The sequence below is a fragment of the Poecilia formosa genome, unplaced genomic scaffold, assembly GCF_000485575.1.
Source record: "Poecilia formosa unplaced genomic scaffold, Poecilia_formosa-5.1.2 Scaffold57, whole genome shotgun sequence".
Taxonomy (NCBI): Eukaryota; Metazoa; Chordata; class Actinopteri; order Cyprinodontiformes; family Poeciliidae; genus Poecilia; species Poecilia formosa.
In genome coordinates this window covers 2,384,519-2,411,855 of record NW_006799996.1, presented here as the reverse complement: position 1 = coordinate 2,411,855, position 27,337 = coordinate 2,384,519, and the positions used below count along the sequence as shown (strand labels likewise).

Sequence of the window (27,337 nt, the reverse complement as noted above, 5' to 3'; positions counted from 1 at the left end):
TTAGACTTAAACCTTTCCGTGGAGTTTGGACCAACTTTCTGTATTTTTTGAAACAAAGTCACTAAGTTAAAGTTTCATTGCACAGCAGCCTTTTAACTCCTCTCCCACTGAAACTTGGCAAGACATTGATTATTGTAGTTCACTTAAAATCCATCCCCTTAGTACATTTTCACAAAGTTTGAATTGACTTTACAAAGTCAATTTAAAGTATTGAAGCCATTATAAAAAACACTAAGATAAATGCTACATTGGTAAAATGTATTCACATACTGGACTTTGCTGTTTTAAAGGGGAAGTTATCCTTCTTTCCAGATCAGTGACTTTCCACTGTTCTGCATGTTTTCGATGTTTCCCTGCCTCCACACACCTGACATAATTAATGAGTTATCATTAGGCTTCTGCATCACTTAATGACACGCTAAGGAGGTAATCATTCATTTGATTCAGGTGTGCTAAAACATGAAGGACAGGCAGTTTATAGGCATGAGGTTGAAAACCACAGCTGAAGGAGCAAACCTCCGCGAATAGGAAATAAAAGTTTCAACAAACAGCACTTATGATTGGAAATGGACACAAATGAATTTACAAGCATGTTACCAGTACGCTACCCTGAACTTATATCTCTTGAAATTTAGTTATTGCAGACTTGGTTGTAACTGCAGTGGAAAATGGCCACTGGTTCCCAAAGTGCAAACACAGCTTACTTTATAATAATGAAACACAAACACGCTACAGCTCTCATTCTCTCTTTTATTTATTTTATTTTTTCTCTCTTTTTACTCTAGATCATTAGCAGTTTGAACCTCAAAAAGAATGCAAACAATTTCATAATTACCTATGTTGTACATGTCGTCTCATTTTGCAATTAATGTGGAGCCAATGTGTGCTGACTCACCGTATCTGCTGATGGAGGTACGGGTTATGCTCGCTGAAGAAGGAATGTTATATGATGAGGTTTGCTTGGGGACCAAAGCTACCACGCTGCGATCAGAGACCTGCATGAGGAGACACGGAGAACGCCACATTTCACTCCTGAATGCATATCTGCAATTTGTCACATTCTGAAGAGAGGCCATGGGTTACTCAAACAAAATAACAGGTGTATGCATGCATACAGTGTTTTCTGATAAATTATTCAAACTATGAAGATCAGAAGTAAACAATTCTCTTAGCAAAGACTCACAAGAATTCCTGTTGCTCCCTGTTGTTCTGCACCACAACCCTGTAGCTTTTTTCAAGCTGAGCAAAGTGCTGCAGCTGCATGACGGTTGTACTCAACATGTCTGTCATTGTCATTTTCAATACTTTCAGAAACGTTACAGAGAGCTGAGGTAAGCTTTGGCGCTGGGAGATTATGCAAAGAGAGGGAATGGTTGATGGAAAAGGAGGCTCAGTGTCTCAGCTGGTGTACTTGCACCCTTACCATAAATGGTTGGTGCGAGTAACAACACATCTCTGAGTACCAACCAGTCAAAAAAGACGATAGGGCGAGGCGGTAATATTTGAGGATGATGCTCAGTTTAATCCTTTTCCCTTTGTGGATTTGATTTCAGAGTTTTTCTCCAGTTATTATTGCTGAAAAGCTGTAGACAGAACACGCAGCGCCCTACAGCACAGAAAATGTCTTCAAAATTAGCTTCAAGACTTGATTGTCATATGAGATCATTTATCAGTTTAATTAATGAATGCTACTGCTGCTAGCGGACCAAAACATCTCTGCTTGAGAGAGCCAAAACACAGCAAACAACTCGCAGTTCTTCAGTGAGAACCAAAAACAACAAAAGAGCTTGTTGGCTGGCATTTGCAGCTTACCCCGAGGAGGGAATTCTGCTTCAGACCCAGCAAAGACAAACTGATGAGCCTCCAGTAGAGAAATAAACAAAAGGCAAATAAATGCCAGGCTCCTAAAGGCACACCTTAGAGAAACAACAGGATAAAAGCAAAAACATTTTCCCTTATATCTCTTAGCAGGAATAAGTTATTTGTGCATTTCGGTTTGGAAAATATCACACTGCATATTGTTCATATTGGATGAAGCTGGGCTGCTCCATTCCTCCCTCCCTGTAAACCTTACATTCTTTCTCAGCTGATCTCGCCAGTGAAGTTTCTCAAAGTACAAAGGAAATACCAAATCTCTAATGAGTGAAACAAATGTTCTTTAATCAGAAGTGCAACATTGCCTGCTTTTAGTGCTATTGCTATGTAATTAATTGAAACCATGATATCCTGGAGCCTAACTTAACACATTAACATTTAGCATTAACATATTTTTAATCTAACTTGAAACAAACTAGTTATAAAGGATCTGGAAAAAAATAAGGTCCAAAATAAAAATGATTTAAAAAAAAAACAAACAAAAAAAAACAAGATGTGACATAATGTTCAGTAACAGCATTTTTGTAATATTGTAGTAAAACCTTGTGATCAAATTATCCCTCAATAAAGTATAGTGCACTCTACACAGTCCATGGGCTTTCCTCCTCACTTTCTTTCTCACCTCCACTGTTTCTTGTCAGATTCTGCTCGCCTTAACTTAATTTCTACATCCTCTCTATCCCACAGTCTGGTCCAATTGGCTGACAGTGCATAGACCAGCTCTAACACACCATCAGGGTACACTTCCGTGAAGTTTTCTCTGCTATTCCTGTGATACATTTTCTCTGGGGAGCATGAAATAGCTTCTCAGTACCCCCTTTCCTTTTTACATCTGCCTCCATCTCTCCGTCTCTCTCTTTCTTTATGCTTTTTATGGCTGAAAGAGAAGCGAGAGCAGAGATGGCTCCTTGTGATAGGAGTAAATGATTGAAGGCGTGCAGATTCGCCCTTCAGGGATAATCCAGTGTGGGGCTGATAGTGGGCAGGTGTGATAAGGGCTGTGGACCCCGCCTGTGATAAGGCCTTCCATTAGACACTGGTGAGTCGGCCAGACAGCTGAGTGTGGTCATCTTCTACCTTTCTTCCTCCCTCCTGCATTCTCTTAGATCATGATGCCTATCAGAGGAATCGCCGCTGCCCAGTTGCTTGGAAATAAACTCTGCATGTGTGCAGCTTCTGTAAAAACTAGAAAGGGGGGAAAAGTCTGAAGGCAGTCATCAAAAAAGAAAAAGTACTCAAGATTTATTTTATTTTGGACTTAAGGTGGAGTTTGGATATGGAAAACATGTAATTTTTTTGGGACTGTGTCTTCAAAAGCTGCTTTTAGGGATGTGACTCAGAGTGCAGCAACATTAACCAAGCATGTCACTTATTTTCATTTCACATCCTAAGACCATAGTTCTCCTTCTGATTAAAGGCTTATATTTTAACCAAATTGAAAACAGACTCGAGACAACGACAGCGTTGGACTGAGAAACACAGCAATGAGCACGTTTGTGTTGTACGTTTTGCTGTTCAAAGAGCCCAAAACGCCCTGAGATCAGTTTGTCTGCAGAGCTCCAGGAGTCATCAGTCTGCTCTCCAGGTTCCGCTGGAACAAACAAGTCGGCACTCAAATCACCAGACTAAACAGCAGCTAAACCAAAACATTATGGTTATGAGAAGTATTTATATTGCATAGACAAATACATAAAGGTGAAAACCCCTAACAACAGGTTTTCCAGACTAAGCTTGGATTTTCCCTTCTGCTCTGATTTGTCTTTTTTAAAACTACTTTAGATTTTTCTTGGGTTTCTTGTGTTCTGCTGTACCTTAATTTTTATTTTGTAGAATTAATTTCTTAGTCACACCTNCCATGTGTGACGAACGTCTGTGTCGTAAATGCCATGTCTGTCTGCCTGTTCGTCTAGGAAGTCAAACATGTATTTGATGGCCAGGGGAAGCGTACTCCCTCGATGGACCGTACTGAACAATGTCTCAAACAGATCGTCGACAAATTTTTGGAGAGTGCCCTGTACGAGGTGACGAAGAGCAAGATATTAAGACTGTGCATAACGCCTTGAAGTTTGTAGTGGAAAAAGTTCAGCCAATATGAATATTTTTTCCAATCGTCACACATAAAAGTGTTCATGTACAAGTTGGCTGACGTACCTTAGTTGCCAACAACCGGGTTAGATAAATCTCAGAAACCATCTTGCTGCCTCGATCTCCTTCCTTCTGGTCTCCATGTTCATGGTTCTTCACCAAGTGCCAGACCTTTACACCGCTCTCCAGGTCCGGCGTGATCATAGGAGCACGAGACCTCAGGCTGTCTGGACTGCCTGTGTAACGGAACGAAGAGTCTGTCCGAGTTGAGAAAAAAAGAAAATTGTAGAGTTATAAATAAGAATCCATGAGGTTCAGTCAGAAGTACATGCAGACATCATAGGCCTGAATGTGTACTTCATTTCAGATCTTTTTTTAAAAGCTTTTTCCAGTTTGGAAAGATGTTTAACATAAAACTTAAGATTTAACACACAAATTTGATCAGTTTTTGCCGCCGATCCACAGACAGTGGAACTGACACATCAGCGTTATAATCATACATGGATCTACATTAAGCTTTAATTAACGGCAACGGGTCCTGTAGTGTCAACTGGACAAAGACTATTAACTTTTTGACATTTACCACGGTTAATAGCAGCTTGTAGTTTCTCTTTTCCTTTGTAAAAGTGATTTGGTTGATAGCAGATCTCTTAACAACAAAACGGCACAGACATTTGGGTAAAGATGTAAGAGGAAACATTTTATTTTTTATATAATATTGCAAAGGACTTGTAGGATGCTGAACAAGATGGACGAACCTTGTGTAAGATACATTAAAATGTCTTCTGGAGAACATTTTATGACAGATAATACAATTAATTAAACATTTGGTGACAATAACAAGGAGTATTTTAGAACAAGTTGACAAAACATCAAACATGGCGTTTCCTCAGCCATTCATGTCAGAACTACTGATAGTATGCATTTTAAAATGTGTGTGTGGTCCAGGTGTGACTTGCTGAAAGACATTTAAAGGTATATTATTGTGGGTGTAAGGTTGCATTCAAGCAAACAGATTTCACAGAAAATCCCCCCAAAATTCAAATCCTCATGAAAGAAAGGCTGTTGTTGTCTTTTGCAAAATCAGTCCACAAGAATGGTTGAAATAATTCATTAAAAATATTATGACACTCAAGTCCATGAGGAGATTATGTAAATGCTGAGGGAGAACAGGACTTCTACAGCTTTCCTTTGTTCATCATAACACAACCTAATTTTGCAGGCAGGTTGAAAATAATGCTGCAGATTCATTTCCTGTGATTATTCACTGTTTGATTTTTCTGTCTCTGTCATAAATTATGTGATAATTATCATCTTTTATCTTTTTCATCTACTTATATAATCCTTGGCTCACGAGGGTTGTGCCTGGCTTCACTTAAAAGGCATGATTGGCTTTTCCCCAAATGCCATTTTTAAAATAAAAATCTCCGTCGCGCCCTCATCAATGCCTCAAATGATCCCTGATTTGTAAAACTCAGTCCTTCTCCAATACATCACCCCCATCATGCATCCTTCCACCTCACATTCTCACTCCGAATGATGCCGGTTTTACTTCCACTAATTAGTCGGCATCTACTCCAGGCAGCAGCGTCTCTAGAGGTTCAGGATCTGAGGATCCCGTTTGAGGATTTCTCTCACCTGGCTTCAAAGGCCGAGCGGAACAAAAAAGCATTAGCTGCCATTTAAGCCCCCTATACCTTTCAAATAAGACCCTACTGCACCCCTTCAGTGTCTGCTGGGGATGAAGAAGGTTGAATGCATGCGCTGGGTGGATTGGGATCCCAAATCCGATCTTAATCCAGTCACTGGCTTTTACTCCTCCTCTGTTCCCTTATGCTCTGTATCTTCCCTGTTTCTGCAGCCGTTTTCCGAGCTGATCAGTTGTACTTGTGGCACAATGTGAGCCAAGATACTAAACTCTGAAAATTGCATTAGTTTGAATCCATCTTCTTCTGTGCCAAACAATGATTAATGAAGGTCGGGCTAATGCCAGCAAATTGACTCCTCTCTATCCATCTTTGCTGGTAATAAGAGAAATAATCTTTTAAGCAACCTTTCCTGTGATAACTATCATTTCCTTGTAGTGATACCCTCTAACTTTAATGTTTTATTTCAAAGAGAACTACCGAATGCTAAGCAGTGTTTCTAAAGGTCAATTTAGATAAGGACTGTTAATAAATGTCACCTCACTTTATTTTACACTAAATACTCCAAGTAGATGTATTGTTTAACCCAGAGTTCACAGGCACACACACTCTGTGTTTTCTGTAAATACGTTTAATTGCTTGGAGGAATGAGGGTGTTCTTAGCTTGTTTTCGGTGTTAGACAGTTTAAAGGCAGACTTTAGCTCTTCTCCCCCAGTCCTCATAATTGGCCCTGCTCACCTTCTTATCTTTTCTCCGTTTGTGTGAAGCATCATTCACACAGAATAATTAGCAATCATGAGTTGCCTGGCGCTGGCGCTGCGTCACTCTGGCAATGGACCAAAATTTGGCACTAAACAACCCAAAGTAAGTCACACATCTGAGAGTCTGTGAACCCATGAAGCCTCTGTGGCAAATGATGTGTCATCGATGTTAAAGAATTGGTGAGTTCAAGACCTGATAAAAGGCAAAAAGGAAGACTACAGTGCAAAAAAATTGCACTATATTGCAATTTTGCAAAAAAAAAAAAAAAAAAAAAAAAAAAAAAAAAGGGGGTCTCTTCACCTTTTCTTGATTGAAAAGAAAAGCATCAATGACGACCCAAATGAAGTCATGCTTAATTACATCTACTTTGTGTGAGAAACAGATAGAGGTCAAAAATACTTAAACTTTTCTGGGCATATTCATGAATTAGCACCTCCTGAATAACAGGTAGTTCCTCCCTGGGTTTGAAGGGTTCACCAATAGGAGTAGGCTGATATTTTTGCAGAGTGGACAACAAGGCTTTTCTTTAATGAAATATGTTTTAAAGGGTTGTTTTCTGATCAATCATACAGGGACCATCATCTAACGCTCTAGGAGTTGGGGTCGCTAATGCTCCATTTGGACACAATTAGATGTTTTCATTTTTAAAAATCTGTGAATCACTTAAAAAATGTATTTAAATTCAGAGAGACTGTGGTTAAATAGTAACAAGTTATTGCAGATCACTGGATTGTAATCCCAATAATCAGTAAATTTCTTATCTTTGAATTCTTTTTAAAAAAAGTTTGTTAGACTTAAACCTTTCCGTGGAGTTTGGACCAACTTTCTGTATTTTTTGAAACAAAGTCACTAAGTTAAAGTTTCATTGCACAGCAGCCTTTTAACTCCTCTCCCACTGAAACTTGGCAAGACATTGATTATTGTAGTTCACTTAAAATCCATCCCCTTAGTACATTTTCACAAAGTTTGAATTGACTTTACAAAGTCAATTTAAAGTATTGAAGCCATTATAAAAAACACTAAGATAAATGCTACATTGGTAAAATGTATTCACATACTGGACTTTGCTGTTTTAAAGGGGAAGTTATCCTTCTTTCCAGATCAGTGACTTTCCACTGTTCTGCATGTTTTCGATGTTTCCCTGCCTCCACACACCTGACATAATTAATGAGTTATCATTAGGCTTCTGCATCACTTAATGACACGCTAAGGAGGTAATCATTCATTTGATTCAGGTGTGCTAAAACATGAAGGACAGGCAGTTTATAGGCATGAGGTTGAAAACCACAGCTGAAGGAGCAAACCTCCGCGAATAGGAAATAAAAGTTTCAACAAACAGCACTTATGATTGGAAATGGACACAAATGAATTTACAAGCATGTTACCAGTACGCTACCCTGAACTTATATCTCTTGAAATTTAGTTATTGCAGACTTGGTTGTAACTGCAGTGGAAAATGGCCACTGGTTCCCAAAGTGCAAACACAGCTTACTTTATAATAATGAAACACAAACACGCTACAGCTCTCATTCTCTCTTTTATTTATTTTATTTTTTCTCTCTTTTTACTCTAGATCATTAGCAGTTTGAACCTCAAAAAGAATGCAAACAATTTCATAATTACCTATGTTGTACATGTCGTCTCATTTTGCAATTAATGTGGAGCCAATGTGTGCTGACTCACCGTATCTGCTGATGGAGGTACGGGTTATGCTCGCTGAAGAAGGAATGTTATATGATGAGGTTTGCTTGGGGACCAAAGCTACCACGCTGCGATCAGAGACCTGCATGAGGAGACACGGAGAACGCCACATTTCACTCCTGAATGCATATCTGCAATTTGTCACATTCTGAAGAGAGGCCATGGGTTACTCAAACAAAATAACAGGTGTATGCATGCATACAGTGTTTTCTGATAAATTATTCAAACTATGAAGATCAGAAGTAAACAATTCTCTTAGCAAAGACTCACAAGAATTCCTGTTGCTCCCTGTTGTTCTGCACCACAACCCTGTAGCTTTTTTCAAGCTGAGCAAAGTGCTGCAGCTGCATGACGGTTGTACTCAACATGTCTGTCATTGTCATTTTCAATACTTTCAGAAACGTTACAGAGAGCTGAGGTAAGCTTTGGCGCTGGGAGATTATGCAAAGAGAGGGAATGGTTGATGGAAAAGGAGGCTCAGTGTCTCAGCTGGTGTACTTGCACCCTTACCATAAATGGTTGGTGCGAGTAACAACACATCTCTGAGTACCAACCAGTCAAAAAAGACGATAGGGCGAGGCGGTAATATTTGAGGATGATGCTCAGTTTAATCCTTTTCCCTTTGTGGATTTGATTTCAGAGTTTTTCTCCAGTTATTATTGCTGAAAAGCTGTAGACAGAACACGCAGCGCCCTACAGCACAGAAAATGTCTTCAAAATTAGCTTCAAGACTTGATTGTCATATGAGATCATTTATCAGTTTAATTAATGAATGCTACTGCTGCTAGCGGACCAAAACATCTCTGCTTGAGAGAGCCAAAACACAGCAAACAACTCGCAGTTCTTCAGTGAGAACCAAAAACAACAAAAGAGCTTGTTGGCTGGCATTTGCAGCTTACCCCGAGGAGGGAATTCTGCTTCAGACCCAGCAAAGACAAACTGATGAGCCTCCAGTAGAGAAATAAACAAAAGGCAAATAAATGCCAGGCTCCTAAAGGCACACCTTAGAGAAACAACAGGATAAAAGCAAAAACATTTTCCCTTATATCTCTTAGCAGGAATAAGTTATCTGTGCATTTCGGTTTGGAAAATATCACACTGCATATTGTTCATATTGGATGAAGCTGGGCTGCTCCATTCCTCCCTCCCTGTAAACCTTACATTCTTTCTCAGCTGATCTCGCCAGTGAAGTTTCTCAAAGTACAAAGGAAATACCAAATCTCTAATGAGTGAAACAAATGTTCTTTAATCAGAAGTGCAACATTGCCTGCTTTTAGCACTATTGCTATGTAATTAATTGAAACCATGATATCCTGGAGCCTAACTTAACACATTAACATTTAGCATTAACATATTTTTAATCTAACTTGAAACAAACTAGTTATAAAGGATCTGGAAAAAAATAAGGTCCAAAATAAAAATGATTTTAAAAAAAACAAAAAAAAAAAAAACAAAACAAGATGTGACATAATGTTCAGTAACAGCATTTTTGTAATATTGTAGTAAAACCTTGTGATCAAATTATCCCTCAATAAAGTATAGTGCACTCTACACAGTCCATGGGCTTTCCTCCTCACTTTCTTTCTCACCTCCACTGTTTCTTGTCAGATTCTGCTCGCCTTAACTTAATTTCTACATCCTCTCTATCCCACAGTCTGGTCCAATTGGCTGACAGTGCATAGACCAGCTCTAACACACCATCAGGGTACACTTCCGTGAAGTTTTCTCTGCTATTCCTGTGATACATTTTCTCCGGGGAGCATGAAATAGCTTCTCAGTACCCCCTTTCCTTTTTACATCTGCCTCCATCTCTCCGTCTCTCTCTTTCTTTATGCTTTTTATGGCTGAAAGAGAAGCGAGAGCAGAGATGGCTCCTTGTGATAGGAGTAAATGATTGAAGGCGTGCAGATTCGCCCTTCAGGGATAATCCAGTGTGGGGCTGATAGTGGGCAGGTGTGATAAGGGCTGTGGACCCCGCCTGTGATAAGGCCTTCCATTAGACACTGGTGAGTCGGCCAGACAGCTGAGTGTGGTCATCTTCTACCTTTCTTCCTCCCTCCTGCATTCTCTTAGATCATGATGCCTATCAGAGGAATCGCCGCTGCCCAGTTGCTTGGAAATAAACTCTGCATGTGTGCAGCTTCTGTAAAAACTAGAAAGGGGGGAAAGTCTGAAGGCAGTCATCAAAAAAGAAAAAGTACTCAAGATTTATTTTATTTTGGACTTAAGGTGGAGTTTGGATATGGAAAACATGTAATTTTTTTGGGACTGTGTCTTCAAAAGCTGCTTTTAGGGATGTGACTCAGAGTGCAGCAACATTAACCAAGCATGTCACTTATTTTCATTTCACATCCTAAGACCATAGTTCTCCTTCTGATTAAAGGCTTATATTTTAACCAAATTGAAAACAGACTCGAGACAACGACAGCGTTGGACTGAGAAACACAGCAATGAGCACGTTTGTGTTGTACGTTTTGCTGTTCAAAGAGCCCAAAACGCCCTGAGATCAGTTTGTCTGCAGAGCTCCAGGAGTCATCAGTCTGCTCTCCAGGTTCCGCTGGAACAAACAAGTCGGCACTCAAATCACCAGACTAAACAGCAGCTAAACCAAAACATTATGGTTATGAGAAGTATTTATATTGCATAGACAAATACATAAAGGTGAAAACCCCTAACAACAGGTTTTTCAGACTAAGCTTGGATTTTCCCTTCTGCTCTGATTTGTCTTTTTTAAAACTACTTTAGATTTTTCTTGGGTTTCTTGTGTTCTGCTGTACCTTAATTTTTATTTTGTAGAATTAATTTCTTAGTCACACCTTTCCTGGATTTGTGTTCACCACCTATTCATTCATTAGCCCTCTGTGTATTAGTCAATTGCTTTGTAGATTGTAAAAGGTTATTTTAAAGGTACAAAATACATATAATTTATCAAGGTGACAGGCGTCAAGTGAGTTGACAAAGCTATAAGAATAATCTACTCTGATCTTCAAGAATTTGCTAAAAAAAATGCAGTTTGCTCACATCACAGTAAGCGCAATAGTTAAAATCTAAATGAAAACAAACAGAGGAGAATCAATTCTTCAAAGCTGATCTAATGTTATTCACACAAATGTGAGTATCTTTTGGCATCATGCTCACTGCCCAGCTACCACCACAGCAAGTTAAATTGTTTCAAGACAGCATTCCAGTGAAAGAAGATTTATTTATCTTAGCTCTGCCGTTTATCTGAGGATTGCCACACATGTATGAGCTACAAGTCTGAACACACATTGTGTGCATATTTGAAAAAAACTTCAATATGCATCTATCTTTATCCAGGCAGGAAACAAAAACAGAAACAGAGAGGAAGCTGTTGCAGAAGAGGAGTCTGGTCCCCTGACTATGAATACCAAAGTGATGAATAAAGATTGTGAACTCGTTTTCAGTTTGTGCATTTAAGTTTTTCATTTTAGCGTAGTGGAAAGGTGCGCATTTCCATATCCAGGCTGTGTAAACCATTATTTCCAATGTAACAGTGTAAACAGCCAATGGCATTTCCTAGGTGGCTGTGAGACCTATGAATTTTAATGCCTTCGTCTAGTCCCTGTGTTTCAGCTATGGGAGAATTAGCAAATACTCAGGGTGATGCTCAGACTCACTCTGCATATTTCACTATTTCCCTTTTTACCTCTTCTTCCATTATATTCTTCAAGCTTTCCCTCTCTCTCTCTTGGGTTTAATGAGATGATCCCCTTTGTTTTTTTATAATCCAGAGCCACGTGTTGTCACAGCTGCCAGTTCGGCACCATGGTGTGTGACACAAACACACAAGCTCGCACAAGGGGGCTATTGCCAACTCATCCAAACAGTAATGATGCAAAAACATCTCTCCTTCCAACTCTGATCTCGTCCAGCACCAACTGTCCTTTTCCTCTCTTCCTCCTGCCACCATTTTGCTCTGCAGCCCTTCTCTATCTTCTCTGTAGTGATGCGGTGTTGGGCCTTACGGTGGGTTTTATGAAGGGACCCTCAGATCCATGATCAATAGCAGTCCTGTGATCTGCTATTGAGCAAGGAAATAAGTGAAGTGGCCACATGCGTGCTCTGTAGTGTCTCCCTTTGGCTAACGATGGCAGACAGACTGCAAGGCAAAGAAGTGCAAAAAAACAACAACAGAGGAGCCCATTATGTGGTAGAAGCAAACGCACTGAGCTGCTTCACCAAGGGGAAACACAGAAGAGACCTAGATGAGGTGCTTAGAGGGGGAACCGTCACTGTTCAGCAGAGATACAACACGTCTGGGTACTGAACCCCTGCATTCAAGCCAGACGCTACAGTTTTAACGGGAGTCAATGAAGCTTTGGTGTTTAAAGCAACAAAATGCACAGATATCCTAGAAATTATGACAAGCCATCATTCGGTGTTGTTTCTGGTCTCCGATTAGCAGAGTTGTATAGAAATGGTTTGATGTAAGGAGACGAAAGTAAGTCACATCAGGTTCAGGTTTGTTTTTTTGTGCTGAAGTGGCAGCAAGAAGACCAAAGTTCATACCAGAAATTATATTAAACCTTTATTAAATTTTCAGAATGCTGATTATTATTGTGCTATTCAGTGTTTTGCAGACATTTTTACTTTGTTAAAGTTAAGCATTCCCTAAATTTTACATGTCATTTACAAACACCAAATAAACTACTAATGATGACAACAACAATTAATAATAATAATAATAATAATAATAATAATAGTAGAAATAAAAACTCACCTGAAAATTTTACAGCAAACCTACTTTGCTGAAGTTATTTATCCACTTCACCAGTTACAGGTGGAAGTAAGAGTCTGGTTCCTTCACCATTTTCTATATAATCTTCATGAAAGACTTCATTGAATTGTTTTCATTGTCTGCCAAAATGCTCAGGTACATGAAACGTACAAAACACAACAGCTTGCTGCTCAGAAGTTTCACCGACTTCCATTCAAATCAGAGGGTCTGTTTTCCCTCTAAAAGGGTTGTGAATGTGTGAGAGAAAAGGAAGCGATGTTGGATCTATTTGCAGTGAGGTGAAATGTTTAAGAAGTAAAGTGTAAATGAGGCCAAAGTCAAAAAAAAGTAACAGTAAAGGCAGAAAGGAGGGTGAAAAGACAAAGGGGCAACAGAACCTGCATGGTGCCAAGTCCTGTGTGAAGGACACTATGATGTGTCCCGTCTTCTAATGACTCCCACATCTGCTAAGTTACTCCCACCGTTCCTGAGGGGCAGGAGTTCACAGCAGCTCCCTGTTGTGAGGGCTTCAGTTTTGCCACCTCATCCCTTTTTACTGGCGTCTCCAGGCTGTGCAGTATTGATCCGCGATTCTAACCAAAGCTGCCACAGCCTCTGCTCCTCCCGCAGGTAGTCTTGAATCAAAGCTCATGCAGCCTTTAGACAGATGGCACCCTTCGGCCAAGTAATGAGGAACGGCTGAGCGGGCGCTGCAAAAGATTCATGACCTGTGGAGATGACCAACTTCCCATCTCCTTCGCCTGTTTCCGTCTTTGTTTCCTTTTCTTTCGAGCATCTGCCAACTTCCACTTTAGCTTTCCTTCATTCATCTGCCGTAAACTCCACTGAAAAATCTCTTCTTGTTCCCAGCTGTCCTCCTCTTTAGTTCAGTTCTCTTCTGTCTATTAAACAGGGGGCGGAAGATGAACTCGTGCCCCCAAAGGAGGACAAATTGTTACTGGTGCAGGGATGGAGTGAGAAAGAGGGGAAAGTAAAGAGACGCTCCTGTCGCCTCATCGTTCCAGGGAGGCGGGAGAAATGTCAGCTGTGATGGGGAGAATTCACCTCTCCTGCCACCTGTACAGTAATTGTCCTCTATTCCGTGAGTCACTCGGAGTGTACCAGCTATGAGCATGCAAATGAGAGACTGAAAATTGGGCTGCCTTAAAGTCAAGAGCAGGGAATTTCAAAGTTTGCTAGTGTGGGCAGAACAATTTCCATAATAAAACCCAAAGCAAAAGTTGGACACAAATTAGGTTTTTCTTGACAAAAAGAAGTTTCAGAGTCAATTAGGGGAAGAAAAACACCAAACTTATTTACCTGGTAGTGCAAGAGTGTGTTGAGTCTTTTCCAGTCATTTTCAATCTTAGTGGTGATGTCTTCATCCTGCAGCACCACACGAGCCATTCGGCCCTGACGCCACTCTGATGACGAAAACACACAAACAGAAAAATAATAAGAGAAACATGAAAATAAATAAGTCAGCTCCTATGTGGCTCAGTCCTGACCTACCGTCATAGAAAACAGTAACTCCATGTATTGTCTATATAATTTTTAGTCATATTTTTTGCTCGTAAAACACACATTTCCCGCTCCAAGTAGCAAACTTCACGGCTCTGTTTCACTCTCTCTGAGTTCTGCTACATTAAGTGAACTCTACAACACTTCTCCTCCCTCATCCTCTGGCTGCAGTTCTACAAGGCAGGGGGACCAACAACCTCTTTGCCTCTACTTATGTTCCTGGGTTTGTTCCAGCTGGCTCCAGGTGAAGACAACTTCAGCCTTCCAATAAGCCTTTAGCTCCCTGAAAAACTCTCACCGACCAAAACGTTAGCCAAAAAGAAAAGGAAAAAAATATATATATATATTCCTGCTTATCGATCTTCACCTGATCATAGGGGTTGCCAGGACATGGCTAAACGATGACAGCTGGCACAAAAATAGCTAATTTGGGGTTGATTTGTCTGCTTACATCAACAACATGTTGGACAAGTGACTGGAAGAATTCAGATGAGGATTTTGAATCATTTTCATTCAGTCAGATGGAGCACGAACATGATATATGGACTCTGATAAAGTTTCTGCTACAAACAGCTTGGTCTCATATGTTAGTTAGAATATTAGTGGATAAATGTTTTATATGTTTAGTTAATTTCAAGTGTGTTTTTGGGTATTAGGATGTGTGAAGTCACATCTATTTCATTAGAAATTTTGGTTCAACCAAAAAAATGACCATAAAATAATAAAAAATATCAGCTGATGGCTCAAAGTTTCAAACAAGGCTGAACAGGAGACATCATTTTGTGGAAAAATGTTGAGACACAGCTCCACATGCACACAAATGAGTAGATAGCTGCAAGATTCCTGCGTGTCCTCAGACAGAGGTTGATATGCATCTTAATTTAACATTCCACAAGAACATTTGAAAGATGCATGTTTAGGCAGCCTGCACACTTTAATTGGTACAAGTGTCACAAATGCAGCAGCAGCAGAGCCATCGCTGCGGGGAAGAAAGGAAGATCAGATTGAGACGGAAGCTCTGAGAAAATTACTTCCTTTCAAAAGCAAGCAGAAAAGGAACCATATGTAACAGGTAAAAACACCGAGCAGCACTGGTGGAGGGCAGTGACTGAGGCATCATTGTGCAGTAATAAAATGATAATAAGGGTAGTCACAGAGAGGCGGATAACCAATGTAGGCCTCATACTGGGAATGATCACTGATTTTCCCCTTGTTGACCGGGTTGTTATTGCTGCGTGTCTCGTCCAGATGACCACACGATGCCTCTGCCTGGCACAACATGGCCTCAAACTACCCACAAATCTGTGTTTTAAAGAGAATTGTACACCTGCAGACAGTCTCACACAGATGCAATCACTTTCAAGCAATTATCCGATGGGAGTGTTGTAAAGACACAGATGCGTGCTCATTTGAAATAAGCATGGGACTTGGGGGGCAGGGGGGGTTACTGTTCTGCACACTTATGTGAAGTTAAAAGAAAATATGGTGAGGGACAGACTGATGGGAGGCGAGGCACGGACAGCAGAGGATGGCAGTGGCAGACTGTGTGGGAGTGGAGTTTAGTTTGAGGCGGCTGAGCCAGACGGTCAGCTCTTACCTGCGTCGGCCACATCCAAGATGTAAAAACATGCATCATCAGACGCAATTCTCTATTTAAATCTTTTGAGGCTTGTTGGCACCGGCAGGTGTGGAAAACATGCCAGTCAGTTTCATCGAAGCAGCTCACTGAGGCTGGCTGGGAGGCTGGAGCACAGCTTTATCGCACTGATTATCTGTCCACCATGCTTGGGTGTTCTCTTACTAATACATGAATCTGTAGGTGTGAAGGACTCTACACCTGTCTGATGGATCTGTGTGTCTTTGAATCGTGTGTTCAGTGTGTTTGGCTCTTTACCCAAGTCCATGTCGACGGCCCGCGGCCGCTGAGAATAGGGCATGTTCTTGTAAACCGCATCGAGTATCTTCTCCTTCACTTGTGTGATTGTGTCGCAGTTCAACACCTTCACGGGAATCTCCGGACTGTTTTCGTTGTCTGGGTTTACACAGTTTAGGATCTGGATTATGAAAAAGGGGAGAACAGAGAGGGGGAGAGAGAGTGAAACAACACAAGAGGGGAGGAGGAAAAAGCTGGTTCCTGACTGGACGCGGGTCCAGCTTGTGGCTTTTCCCTCATTAGAGTCTCCTTGGAACATAGCAGGAGCTTTGAGAAACCATTTCCGCTCTTACTGGCATCCCGAAATCTAATTTCACACCTTCGGCGGGACACCAATTTCCAGCACTGCCGGGGCATTAGCACATAATGAGCCAAATTCCCAGTCAGAGCAATCAGAGCATTGTCATGTCACATGCTGGTTGTGTGAGAGCTTTCCTTTTTCTATCTGTTCATGATAGAACGTGAGGAGAGGTTTGTTTGGTTTGTTTCAGTCTATAACCACCTACCCTGATGTTGGACCAACATGGCTTCCTGTGGGACTAATGCTTAATTTTCCTCCCAAAGGTAGTGCAGCGAAACACAGCTACACTGCTCTACAAAGGCATTCATGCTCTTTGAACTTTCTTATGCTAAAGAATAACACATTTTGATGCATTTTATTTAGTGTATCTGTTTTAGAACTGCAGTTTTGCCAAATACCCCAAGTTCAGTCAGATTAGATGGAAAGTGTCTATGGGAATCAACTTTTAAGTCATGCCAAAGACTTTTTATTCGTTTTAAATCTGGATTAGGATTATTAGGAGGAAAAATCTCACACAGGTTCTACAGGCTTTAGTCCAGGATTTTCCTGCTTTTAGTTCTGCTTTTAGTCAGAAAAACTGACCAGCTTCTCTGTATGATATGGTTTGTGCAGCACATGACAAATATTTGTCAAAAGATTGAACAGATTCTCTCAACTCAGTTGTGGTTTGCTGCAGCTGCGATCACCATCGGATTAATGCTCTGTGTGTGTTTTGTTTGTTAGTTTTGGGTGAACAGTCGTGTCTGGACAGGTTTCTGGATGTGCTAAACTATTTTCAGATGAAGCAATGTGCTTCTTGCAATGCGTAAAGTTTGGGAACAATCAATCAAGCTTATTTAAAGTAGATTTAAATTACATTTAAAATTTGTAACCTGATAAAAAAAAAAAAGCTTTTTATTTATACTTTTTATTATTCTCTGTCTGTATTGCACTATAATGTATTGTATTTATATTGATTGAGGGATTACAGATAAAAACTAGCGTTTATGGTCAACTCTGGCATATTATATAGATGATAGATGTGCTTTGTCCCTTTTGAAATAAACAAACAACAACAATATATACTCTCCAATGTCATCTTGAAAATGGAAAATGTGAAATAAGTAAAAAACCCTGATGCAGTCAGCTGTGGGCCTCTACTTAAAACAAAAGAAGCACTCGAGTCTGTGTGTGTACGTGTCAGCTTGGCAGCATCATGTTTGTCCACGTCTGCAAGCCTTTGTGCAAACTTCTGCTGTGTCTGCTGGTGTGTGACGTACCAGGGTTTTGTACTCGATCTGCTGGCGGATGAGCTTGTCTTCGCTCAGGGAGTAGCGGGCCTCTCCGGTGATGGCGTCAATGGGCCCCTTTTCCATCTGCTGCTTGATGGCGCAGTACAGCATGAACAGCGGCTCCCCTGCACACTCCTGTGAACACGCAAAAGCGCACGCGCGCAGACAGACAAACCCACAGGTTCACACATGACAGAGCACCACGGCGTGGAAAAAAGAAACCTCACCAGACTGAAAACACAAAACTGCATAATCACATCTTTAATCTGGAGGCTTTATTAAAAAGATACAAAGAATGGATTTGCATGTGCATATATAAACACCTCCGCACATTTGTTGGCGCACTGACCTTGAGGAATTTGTGAAGGAGGAAGGCGAACCAGTTCGTGAGCATCTTCTCAGCAACCGACTCTGTTCTGAAATTACATAAAGCAGAATCAAAACAAAATGTAATTTTTGTCTCGCTCTCAATAAGTCAAAACATTCAGAAAACAACAGACTTCCATAATTCATGAGGTTGTGAGAAAACCTAAGGGAGATTTCTGACATCTTGGCTATGGAGCAGCCGCCTTTGGTTTTGCTTGTATACTGCCTACAACCCCGTGGTCACAGTGAGAGAACAGAGCAGAGCAAACAGGGGGCATCTCTGCACATAAGTGCATGCGTGCGTGTGTGTGTGTGTGTGTGCGTGACAGAGCAGGCACGCGTGCAGTTGATTATTCATGTGCGGTTCAACACAGCGGGACATCAGCAGCTGTGACAAGCCTCAGCTGTTGAGAGAGACGAGAGCTGTCACAGCCAGGTAACGCCTGATCGCAGCCAAAACGATCTCTTCTCCTCTCATTTCCTCCCATCCTCCTCCCCGCCTCCACTGCCCTTCCCAGTCAATCACACATGGAGCTACAGCCTGCTGCTGGGCTTGATTGTCCAAGAAAAAAAAAAAAAAAAAAAAAAACACAAGAGTGCACTGACCTCCGACTATTTCTACCACGCAGCACAACTCTGTACCCTTTCATAATTTCTGCTCGTTTTTTGCTCTAAATGCCAAACAAATATCTCTACATCTACCTCATTAGCAGCATCACGAATCACAAGAGAACAGGAATTAAATAAAAAAATAAAAAATACAACTACTAATGAGCACAAAGCTTAGATGAAAGAGTTTGTTATATTCACAGAAAGTAGAATAGCGAAAATGAGCTGTTGACTCAGTTTGTAAAAAAATGCTTAAAGTTCTGGGTTTCCCCTGAATAGACAATTAACTACTTGCAACAATGGCAATAATCGCCACCTTATCTTGATGTTATAAATCATCACGAGGTTCAAGTAAAACACTTCAATATTAGGTTGAGCTTGGGGTGAAGTGGAGATACAGGTGTAGTTTTTTTGATTTTCACTGCATTGAGATAAGGCAACGCTGATTGATTAACAACTATTATCTTTTTGTTAATTTATGACTTCGTTTTGAGGACCAGAAACCATTTGAATGCATAAGTTCAGATGTTTCTCATCCAGTCACCTTGGCAAACAGAAATATTATATGGAGGATGCGGAACTTCCATGCATCCAGTTGTTTGGACTTTGGTAGGAAGCCGGAGAAAACCCACATACGGCGGAGAACCTGCAAAGTCCTGAGTTGGGATTTGAACCTAGAACCTTCTTGCTACAAGGCAACAGTGCAAGCAGCAGTGCCATCATGGAGCCCCATTTGCAGAACATGCAAAACTAAAAGAAAATCCATAACACGATTCTCCCCGGAGGAACTGACATAATCGATTTGTAATTACATAAGAGCCTCATAATTAAACTGGTCAGTGTTAAAACAAGCTGATTGAAGCATCCTCATTCATGTCAGTCAAATTTACATTACTAATAGACAGCTACCTTATTTTTTTACTAGTTGTTAGAGCTATCATTAGGTTATTTTTAACTTATAAACAGATCTTTTCCAGTTTGATGTTCCAACACAAAACATTATCTTGGTATTTTTATGACATAAGTTAGATAAGATAATTGTGAAAAATAAACTGAGTCATCATATCAGCATCAACTGTGGGTTTTATAATCTTATAATATTGTGCATATTTTAACATATAAGACACACCTTGGTACTTTAAGAACAGTAATCTAAAAAAAAAAAAAAAAAAAAAAAAAAAAAAAAAAAAAAAAAAGATATTTTCTGGAGTGAATTTATATAACAAAAATGGGAGCCTTTGAGAAATAGTTGCATAGCAATAAAAAGGCCCTGAAAAGTAAATTACACAGGAGAGGCTCTCTTTGTATTAGATTGTCTTTGTGCGAAACAAGCTAAGGTAGATACTAAAAAAGCAGGTTTCTTGTGTATACACAAGTGAAAATAAAATTAAATACCACACTTCTTGAGATTAAAATAGTGTTTATCTACTGTGTGCTACAACATAGTCTGAACTAAAAGTACTGCTATTTATCCTCTTTGCTTGAATGCGACTGATAGCACAACTAACATCCACAATAAAGTGTATCTGCTGTGTTTAAGATTGACGCTTTATGATTTCCACCTGGTTGCAAGGGAGCCCTGTCATAAAGCTCTGTATGTGATCGCAGCCAATTTCAGGGACAATGCATTAAAAAAGTTCCCTTTATGCAACAGTAAATTACTGTGATTACTCTGGTGGATATGGCAGAGGACCCAGGCTGACCTGCGGATTACCGTGAATCGAAGCAGCAAGGTATTAAAGGCGAGTTAGAAGGCTTCCATACCCTCAACAATGCTGGGGATGATTACACCTGAAGCGAGATTACTATTATTATTGGAGGTAATTGCGTTAAGTCATGTTTAAGGTGTATAAGCAGGAATCTGGGGCTGAGGCAAAAGCACCAGAAGGATTGTCTGAGTCAGGGAGGTCACGCTAGCTAACAATTTAGTCACTGAGATGAGGAAGAGTGTCAGTCATTCTCCATTTCTCATTAAAACAGGAAAGATTAAGGATTTTCATATTTTACAATTCAACTCGTGGATTTTTTCCCCCTCTCAGTTGCACAACTATAAAGCTGGGGTTATATTTTGTTTTGAATGATGTATGACTGTCTGAGCTTTGATGATGTCTCCCAGAGCCGGAGGCTACTCCCCTGTGAACGAGTCCACTGGCCAGTCTATTGGCATCTCGCTAAGAGAGGAACTGGATGAAAGCACATTAAGTGTGATGCTTCAGCAGGGGGTTGGGCAAGGGTTGACGGGAGGTGGTGTAGATAAGTTCAACCATTTAACATACAGCATGGGAGAATAAACACTCCTCATATAGCGAGGAAGATGCAAACATATTTCTCTCTTCTACTCAATATCAATCAATTGATTATCTATTTTGGAAATGTATTTAAAATCTTATTTTGTCAAAGTAAAATAACAGGAATTTGATGCACAGATGCAGGTTTTATACTCACTCAATATAAACAGAAATCTCTGTTGGGGAAATTCTAAAGTTTCTTTGCAAACTACACCTTAACCACTGGCTTTCTGTTGGGATTAAGAAGCTTCTTGTATATCTGTGGTTGGATATTTGACCACTCTTCTGGGTGGAGTTCATTTGAACTAATTTATTTGCAGGAGCCGACTTTACCACAATGGGGCAGACACAGAGTTTAGATTAGGCTTAAAGGTTCTGACCCGACCCAGCCTAAACCGCGTGTCCAAACCTGATCTAAACCAACTAAATAACTAATTAGAGGCCAAAGCCCAAAGTAAACCTTGCATTTTATTTTGAACTGTTACCAGTTTAAAATCCTTCAAGACTTCTGACTTTGCTCTTTGCAGGCTTATTAGTGTAACTTCACTTAGTTGTAGCTTGTTAAAGATTTCTCAGCTCCTGTTAGTTGCTTGTTGTAAATGCAGGATGAGTAAAGCACAAATCTTATGGGATGTGTGACTGGTAAACATTGATGTTTCATCTATTTCAGGAGGCGTTTTGATGGGAGATTGGAATTATTGTGGAATTATTATGAGCCACCGTTATTTCCAAGTTTCCACCAACCAGCTGTTGATTTGAGAAGAAGTTATAGAATTTGATGACAGCAGTTCTTTATTCTGCTTTGCTTTCAGAACATTTGAAAACAAACCAATCAATACAGTACAATGATCGTAGGGTCGAAAGCCTAAATTTGGAGATCTTCAAACATACTACTTGTCATTGTGTCTAAATAGCTCAACTATGGGTTTGTCTGAACATCACAATTTTCTCTAAAAGACATTTTGGCTTGTCCATGTAAGCAACTGCATATTTCAGTGAGTCAAAGTTGTTGATTTTGGTACACTGGCTTTGGTTTAGGACTCTTTAACAGCACATGCTGATGAAAACATGTCACATTGTGGACTATAATCTGGGTTTAAAGACTTTCAGATTTGGAATGCTTAAGTCTTGGTGGTTTCTGGGTCGTTCCTAAACAATTTCCTGTCTTATGAGTGTGATAGTTTGGGTCATATGCATACAGCTTGGATGTAGCTGGGATGAAAGTGTACACAAATTACGAACACAGATCAAAATTGGTTTAAGAATTAACAATTTGGGTTTCCTGAATGGTCTTCCAAAGGTTTGTCCTTAACAGCCTAGATATCAACCAATTTAAACCCCATCGGTTATTCTAAGCAGCGTTGTCATACATTCAGCCAGAAATATGCCACAACAAGCATGTGCTTTCTGTACTTAAACTTTTACTGTGTGTGGATTCAAATAAAATCTACACATTTCACCAGGTCTGTATTTGCATTTATAAACAAACAGGTGATGATGTCTGGGGACCGGACAAAGAAAGACATCTAAAGAGTTCACAAGAGTAGAATGATGCACAATAACGTGCTGCACAGTAAAGCGTCTCAGTTTGAAAACATGTGAAGGAGCCATTAGAGCCTTGGGCTGTGTTTTCATGCTGAACACGCCTTAATTTATTGTGAATCTTTCTGGACAATGCCCCAAATCCCTCTGTAATCGCCCTCCTTCCTCTACAAGGATTTACCCCCCACCCCTCACTGCTATGCTTACTGTGCAACCCCCTCCCATTCCTGCTTTTATGAGGCTTGCGTGTGTTAGAAGTTAATGGAACCTATTAAGCATTTTAATAAGCTCAGCAAGTCTCGAAGAAGGAAGTCAAATAAAGCCTTTTGTGCGGGGGCTGTGCCGACTCCCCCTTAATATCTCTTCTCTTGAATGTCGGCAGGGAGAAGCACTTTGTTCTCCTCCTTCTCCTCTCCTTCTTGTCCTCCTCATTTTCCTCTGCTTCCTTCTCTCTCTTAATTGAGCTTCATTAATGAACATCAGGATTTCATTATGCCACAAAGTGTTTAAGAGCAGACCCCATCTCGGATTTCCTAATGGTTGTGAGGGTGCATGGGTGGATATTTTAGCAGCCACTGAAATGTCTCTCAATGAAACTAATGCTAAACACAATACTCATGCTCTGAATAATGCCGTACACCAAAGCTCTGCATGGGCGGAAATCTCATTACGGAAATGCTGAGAAGAAAAATAAGATAAGATTGAAGAGTCTCAAGGTGATAGACGAAATGTTCTGTTGTTCCATTTAAAGAACATTAAGAGCAAGACAAAGAAACTGGGTGAGGAATGGCACAAGTTAATATGATAGAGATAATGGGGAAAAGATCTTAACAGAAAAAGGAAGTGACTATTCCGGTATGTTTTTTTTTTAGAGTTTGCACTTTAAATGATAAGCAGAAAGAAAAGCCAGTGACAAAAGACATGGGTGGGAATGAGGATTGTGTTATGCATAAGCAGAGAAAAGAAAATCCAGATCCACTAAATAAAATCCAAACATCACAAGGTGCCAGGTGCTGCATCGATTCTCCTTAATGCAGTAAAGAGTGAGGAAATCAATCATAAAACCTAGATGCTTCTTTCAAAAAGCTTTTAGAAAAATAGTAGTGTTTATAAACTAAAATCTATTTTCAACACCCAGAAAGCCTTTGAAATCTTTAAATACTAAAGGAAACTCACACTTCCCTGAAAAAAGAAAACACTTCAGAGAAGGTAGGAAGGATGTTATTTAACTTAATGGACTGGAGGTTTTCATATCATTTCTGTGTAAATGTAAGATACAGCAAATGCTACAGATGTATTTCCACTCGTCTGATGTGTTGGATGGGTAAAAGAGTAGGCACGTAAGAAGCAATACTTTTCTCCAGGGCATTTAAACACATACCTCACTGCCAGTGACGCAAGTCAAGCTGAATTCTGTGTAACTATTTAAATTAATTACTTGTTGAAAACCAATGATTTGTTTTTCATCCTGCTCATTCATCCGTTTTGTAATTCTCAGATATACTCTGAGCCTCCAGAAGGAAAGAAAGGTAATTTAACTAAGCAAACATACAGTACTTGGCAAATAAAACTGTTTGCCTCATGAATTTGAATGTATTTTATTTGAATTTTATGCACTAGGCAAACACAAAGTACCACATATTTGGTTTTCAGAATTTTGCTATGAAAATCAAAGGGGTGGCTTTGTTTAAGGACAATTTGCCTTCAGAAGTCATTTAATTATTGAGTAGAGCCTATGCATTTAGTAATTTCAGTATAAATACAACATGGGTTTTAAAAGCCACAGTATTTATGTGGAATTCATGTAATATTTACTTTAAAATTTCTATCGACCTTCAGCGGACAGTAAGCTTACATAAGTTCTCATGGGGCAGCAGGTTTGCTAGCAGGCATAGAGCTATTTAGACAAGAAGTAAAGTTACATTTCAGACAGAAATGTAAAAATATTTTTACATTTCAAGGATTTGGTAGATATTTTGGATTATCTACTAAAATATTCAGATTTTTGGTAGATAATCTTCCTCCTTTTAGTTGTAATTTTCTGCTGCCTTAACAGAACAAAAAATGTAGAAACAGCCTTCTTGTTTGTGTCTCTTCAATGAACCAGTTTAATATTAAGAATTTAATTCGAAACAACATTACAAAAACAGGAAACCCTTGCATTTTCTGTTCTGCCATTTTCTCAATGACAATACATTCTTCTTGAAATTGCGGCTAACGTCTGTAAAACTGAATTCAATTATAGCATCATTGTGATGTAATTTTTCACCATTACCCTCATTATAAGCACATACATCTAACATGGCTAAAAGCAGCTTATTAGTTTGTGGAATTTATTATTTATTTATTTATTTATTTTTTGCCATAACGATAGAAAAATTGGAATACAATTTCACTTAATTCCTCTTTGACGTAAATTGAACCCCACATGTTTTTACTAGCAGGTACTTAAACTAAAACGTTCAGAAGACGTGCATCTGGCGTGAAATGATCAGCATTCCAGACAATCAAACCATAATTGAGGCAGCTTGGCTGCTTTAGGTCCTGGAAAACTTATTTGACCATAAATTCTGTTCCATACCAGAAAATCTTGTGGCACCCATTCTGAGGAAAAGAACTTGCTCGGTCATCAATTCATGACCTTAAGCTGAAGGACATTTAGGTTATTAAGCAGCATGATGATCCTAAGAACACTGGCAAGACCAATCTGGAATAGCAGAAAAGGAAACTGTGGAATGGTCTAATCAAAGTTCAGACCCTGTGATGTTGTGACAACCGGCATGAAATCTCAGTACTGCTTTTAAAAACCTCAAATTGGAGTGAAATGAAGCAATTATATGAAGTAGAGTTGCCCAAAATTCCTTTTCGATTGCTTGATACCATGGATGACACAAGTAACCACTGCATTTATGTCACATAGTTTGGTTTAGATTACTTTTTTCATAATAAATTCAAATCATCATTTGAAAATTTCATTTTACATCCACTAAGGTTATCTTTTTCTGAAGCCAACATTTGTTTGATGATTTATATGTGCAAATTTAACTAAAAAGTAAAAAAAAAAAAAAAAAAAAACTTGTACAAAATAACTGAAAATGTTTTAACCCTCTATTGACACGTGTCAAACTCAAGGCCCGGCCGCCATGTCATTTTATGTGGCCCGCCCCAGCATTTTATAGGCCGATGATTGACTTAAAATAGGTTCTGAGCATGAATTGACTACAAACTACATCTCCCATAATGCAATCCGATTGTTACCAGCCAACATTACGGCTTCTCGCCACTAGAGACCAGCAGAGTCACCTCAATCTGCTTATTGATTTTCCCAGCGAATAAAACTGAGACATCGACAAGCTAACATCAAAACATCAAAATCGATTTACAAGTAAGACTGTGAATGAAGATGTGTGTCGCGCTAGACTTTTTTTGCGGAGTGGTTGAGCAGCGGACTGCGCATGTTACAGTCTAATTAACTTTTGGATCGTCATTTATTTCCTCCAGACAAACTACCGGCTCCTCAAATGGATTAACACAACGTTGCATTCTCTTTAGTTTTCTCTGGTCTGTAATGGAGATTTGAATTTAACGCGCCATTTCAACTAAAGGTTTGTAATGCGCTTCCTAACCATTTTTTATTTGTAAGTATTGACGCTGTAGAACCATTTGTCTCTGCTAATGACATCTTCAATAATTTTTTTGATCCCAGGCTTAAGTTTATGGACTGAACAGACAGAAACAGTTACCATTATACATTTTGAACTGTTGATTTTGTTTTTGAACCATTTTTTATTTTGAAGTGTTGATTTTGTTTTTGAACCATTTTTTATTGTGAAGTGTTGATTTTATTTTTGAACCCTTATTTATTTTGAAGTGTTGATTGTCTGAAAGACCTTAGACATGAATTGCCCCATACGGGGTTTGAACTGATGACCTCAGCATTACCAGCCCTGTGCTCTAACCTGCTGAGCTAACTCACCTACCTTACAAACTGTTGAGTTTCCATGGATTTAAGAATAACTTACATGATCTTACCACAATGAAGATTTGATAAAAGTGCTTATATTCTAATGTTTTCCAAAACATACATAATATTTTATTTTCCAGAGATTTTGTATTTTGAAGTGTTAATTGTATTTTTGAACCATATTTAATTTTCAAGTGTTGATTGTATTTCAGAGATATTTTCTATTTTAATGTGTTAATTTTATTTTTGAACCATCTTTTATTTGTAAGTATTGATTTTATTTTATAGCCATTTAGCCAAGTCTCTGTAGAACCATTTGTCTCCGCTAATGACATCTTCAATACAATTTTTTGATCCCAATTTTTTTGTTTATGGACTGTAATGTGAAATTAGGCACAATTATAAGTCTGGCAGTTTGTTCACCAAGTTACTGCGCTCTCTGAGAGGATCTGTAAGTATTTGGCATTGTTCCATGTTTGTTAGACATTAGTCTCTAACAAATTGTGGCTCATCTACCAGGAACACTTCAAAGAGCCTGAGGTTATCTAGTGTAGTGGTTATCACATTTGCTTCACATGCGAAAGGTCTCTGGTTCGAAACCAGACAGAAACAGTTTTTATAGGTTATGCATCTCTTGCAGTGAGACAACAAGAGCCTTCCTCTTTTGCGATGGTTCATTTGCCAATCGACTTCAATGTAGGCTTCTTTGAAATCGAAGCTACTTTACTTCAATT

The 27,337-nt window shown here is 39.4% G+C and overlaps 1 protein-coding gene across 1 annotated transcript in view; it reads right to left on the bottom strand.

Moving 5' to 3' along the window:
* The window catches only part of plxna2 (plexin A2), a 221,762-nt gene that overhangs the window by 12,926 nt on the left and 181,499 nt on the right, over positions 1 to 27,337 (bottom strand). The window contains exons 23-28 of the mRNA XM_007553638.2: positions 18,184 to 18,250; positions 17,823 to 17,969; positions 16,224 to 16,383; positions 14,129 to 14,232; positions 8,053 to 8,152; positions 4,027 to 4,217 (exon numbers count right to left, since the gene is read on the bottom strand). Coding sequence (XP_007553700.1) covers positions 4,027 to 4,217; positions 8,053 to 8,152; positions 14,129 to 14,232; positions 16,224 to 16,383; positions 17,823 to 17,969; positions 18,184 to 18,250 — 769 coding nt within the window. The remainder of the gene's footprint in view (positions 1 to 4,026; positions 4,218 to 8,052; positions 8,153 to 14,128; positions 14,233 to 16,223; positions 16,384 to 17,822; positions 17,970 to 18,183; positions 18,251 to 27,337) is intronic.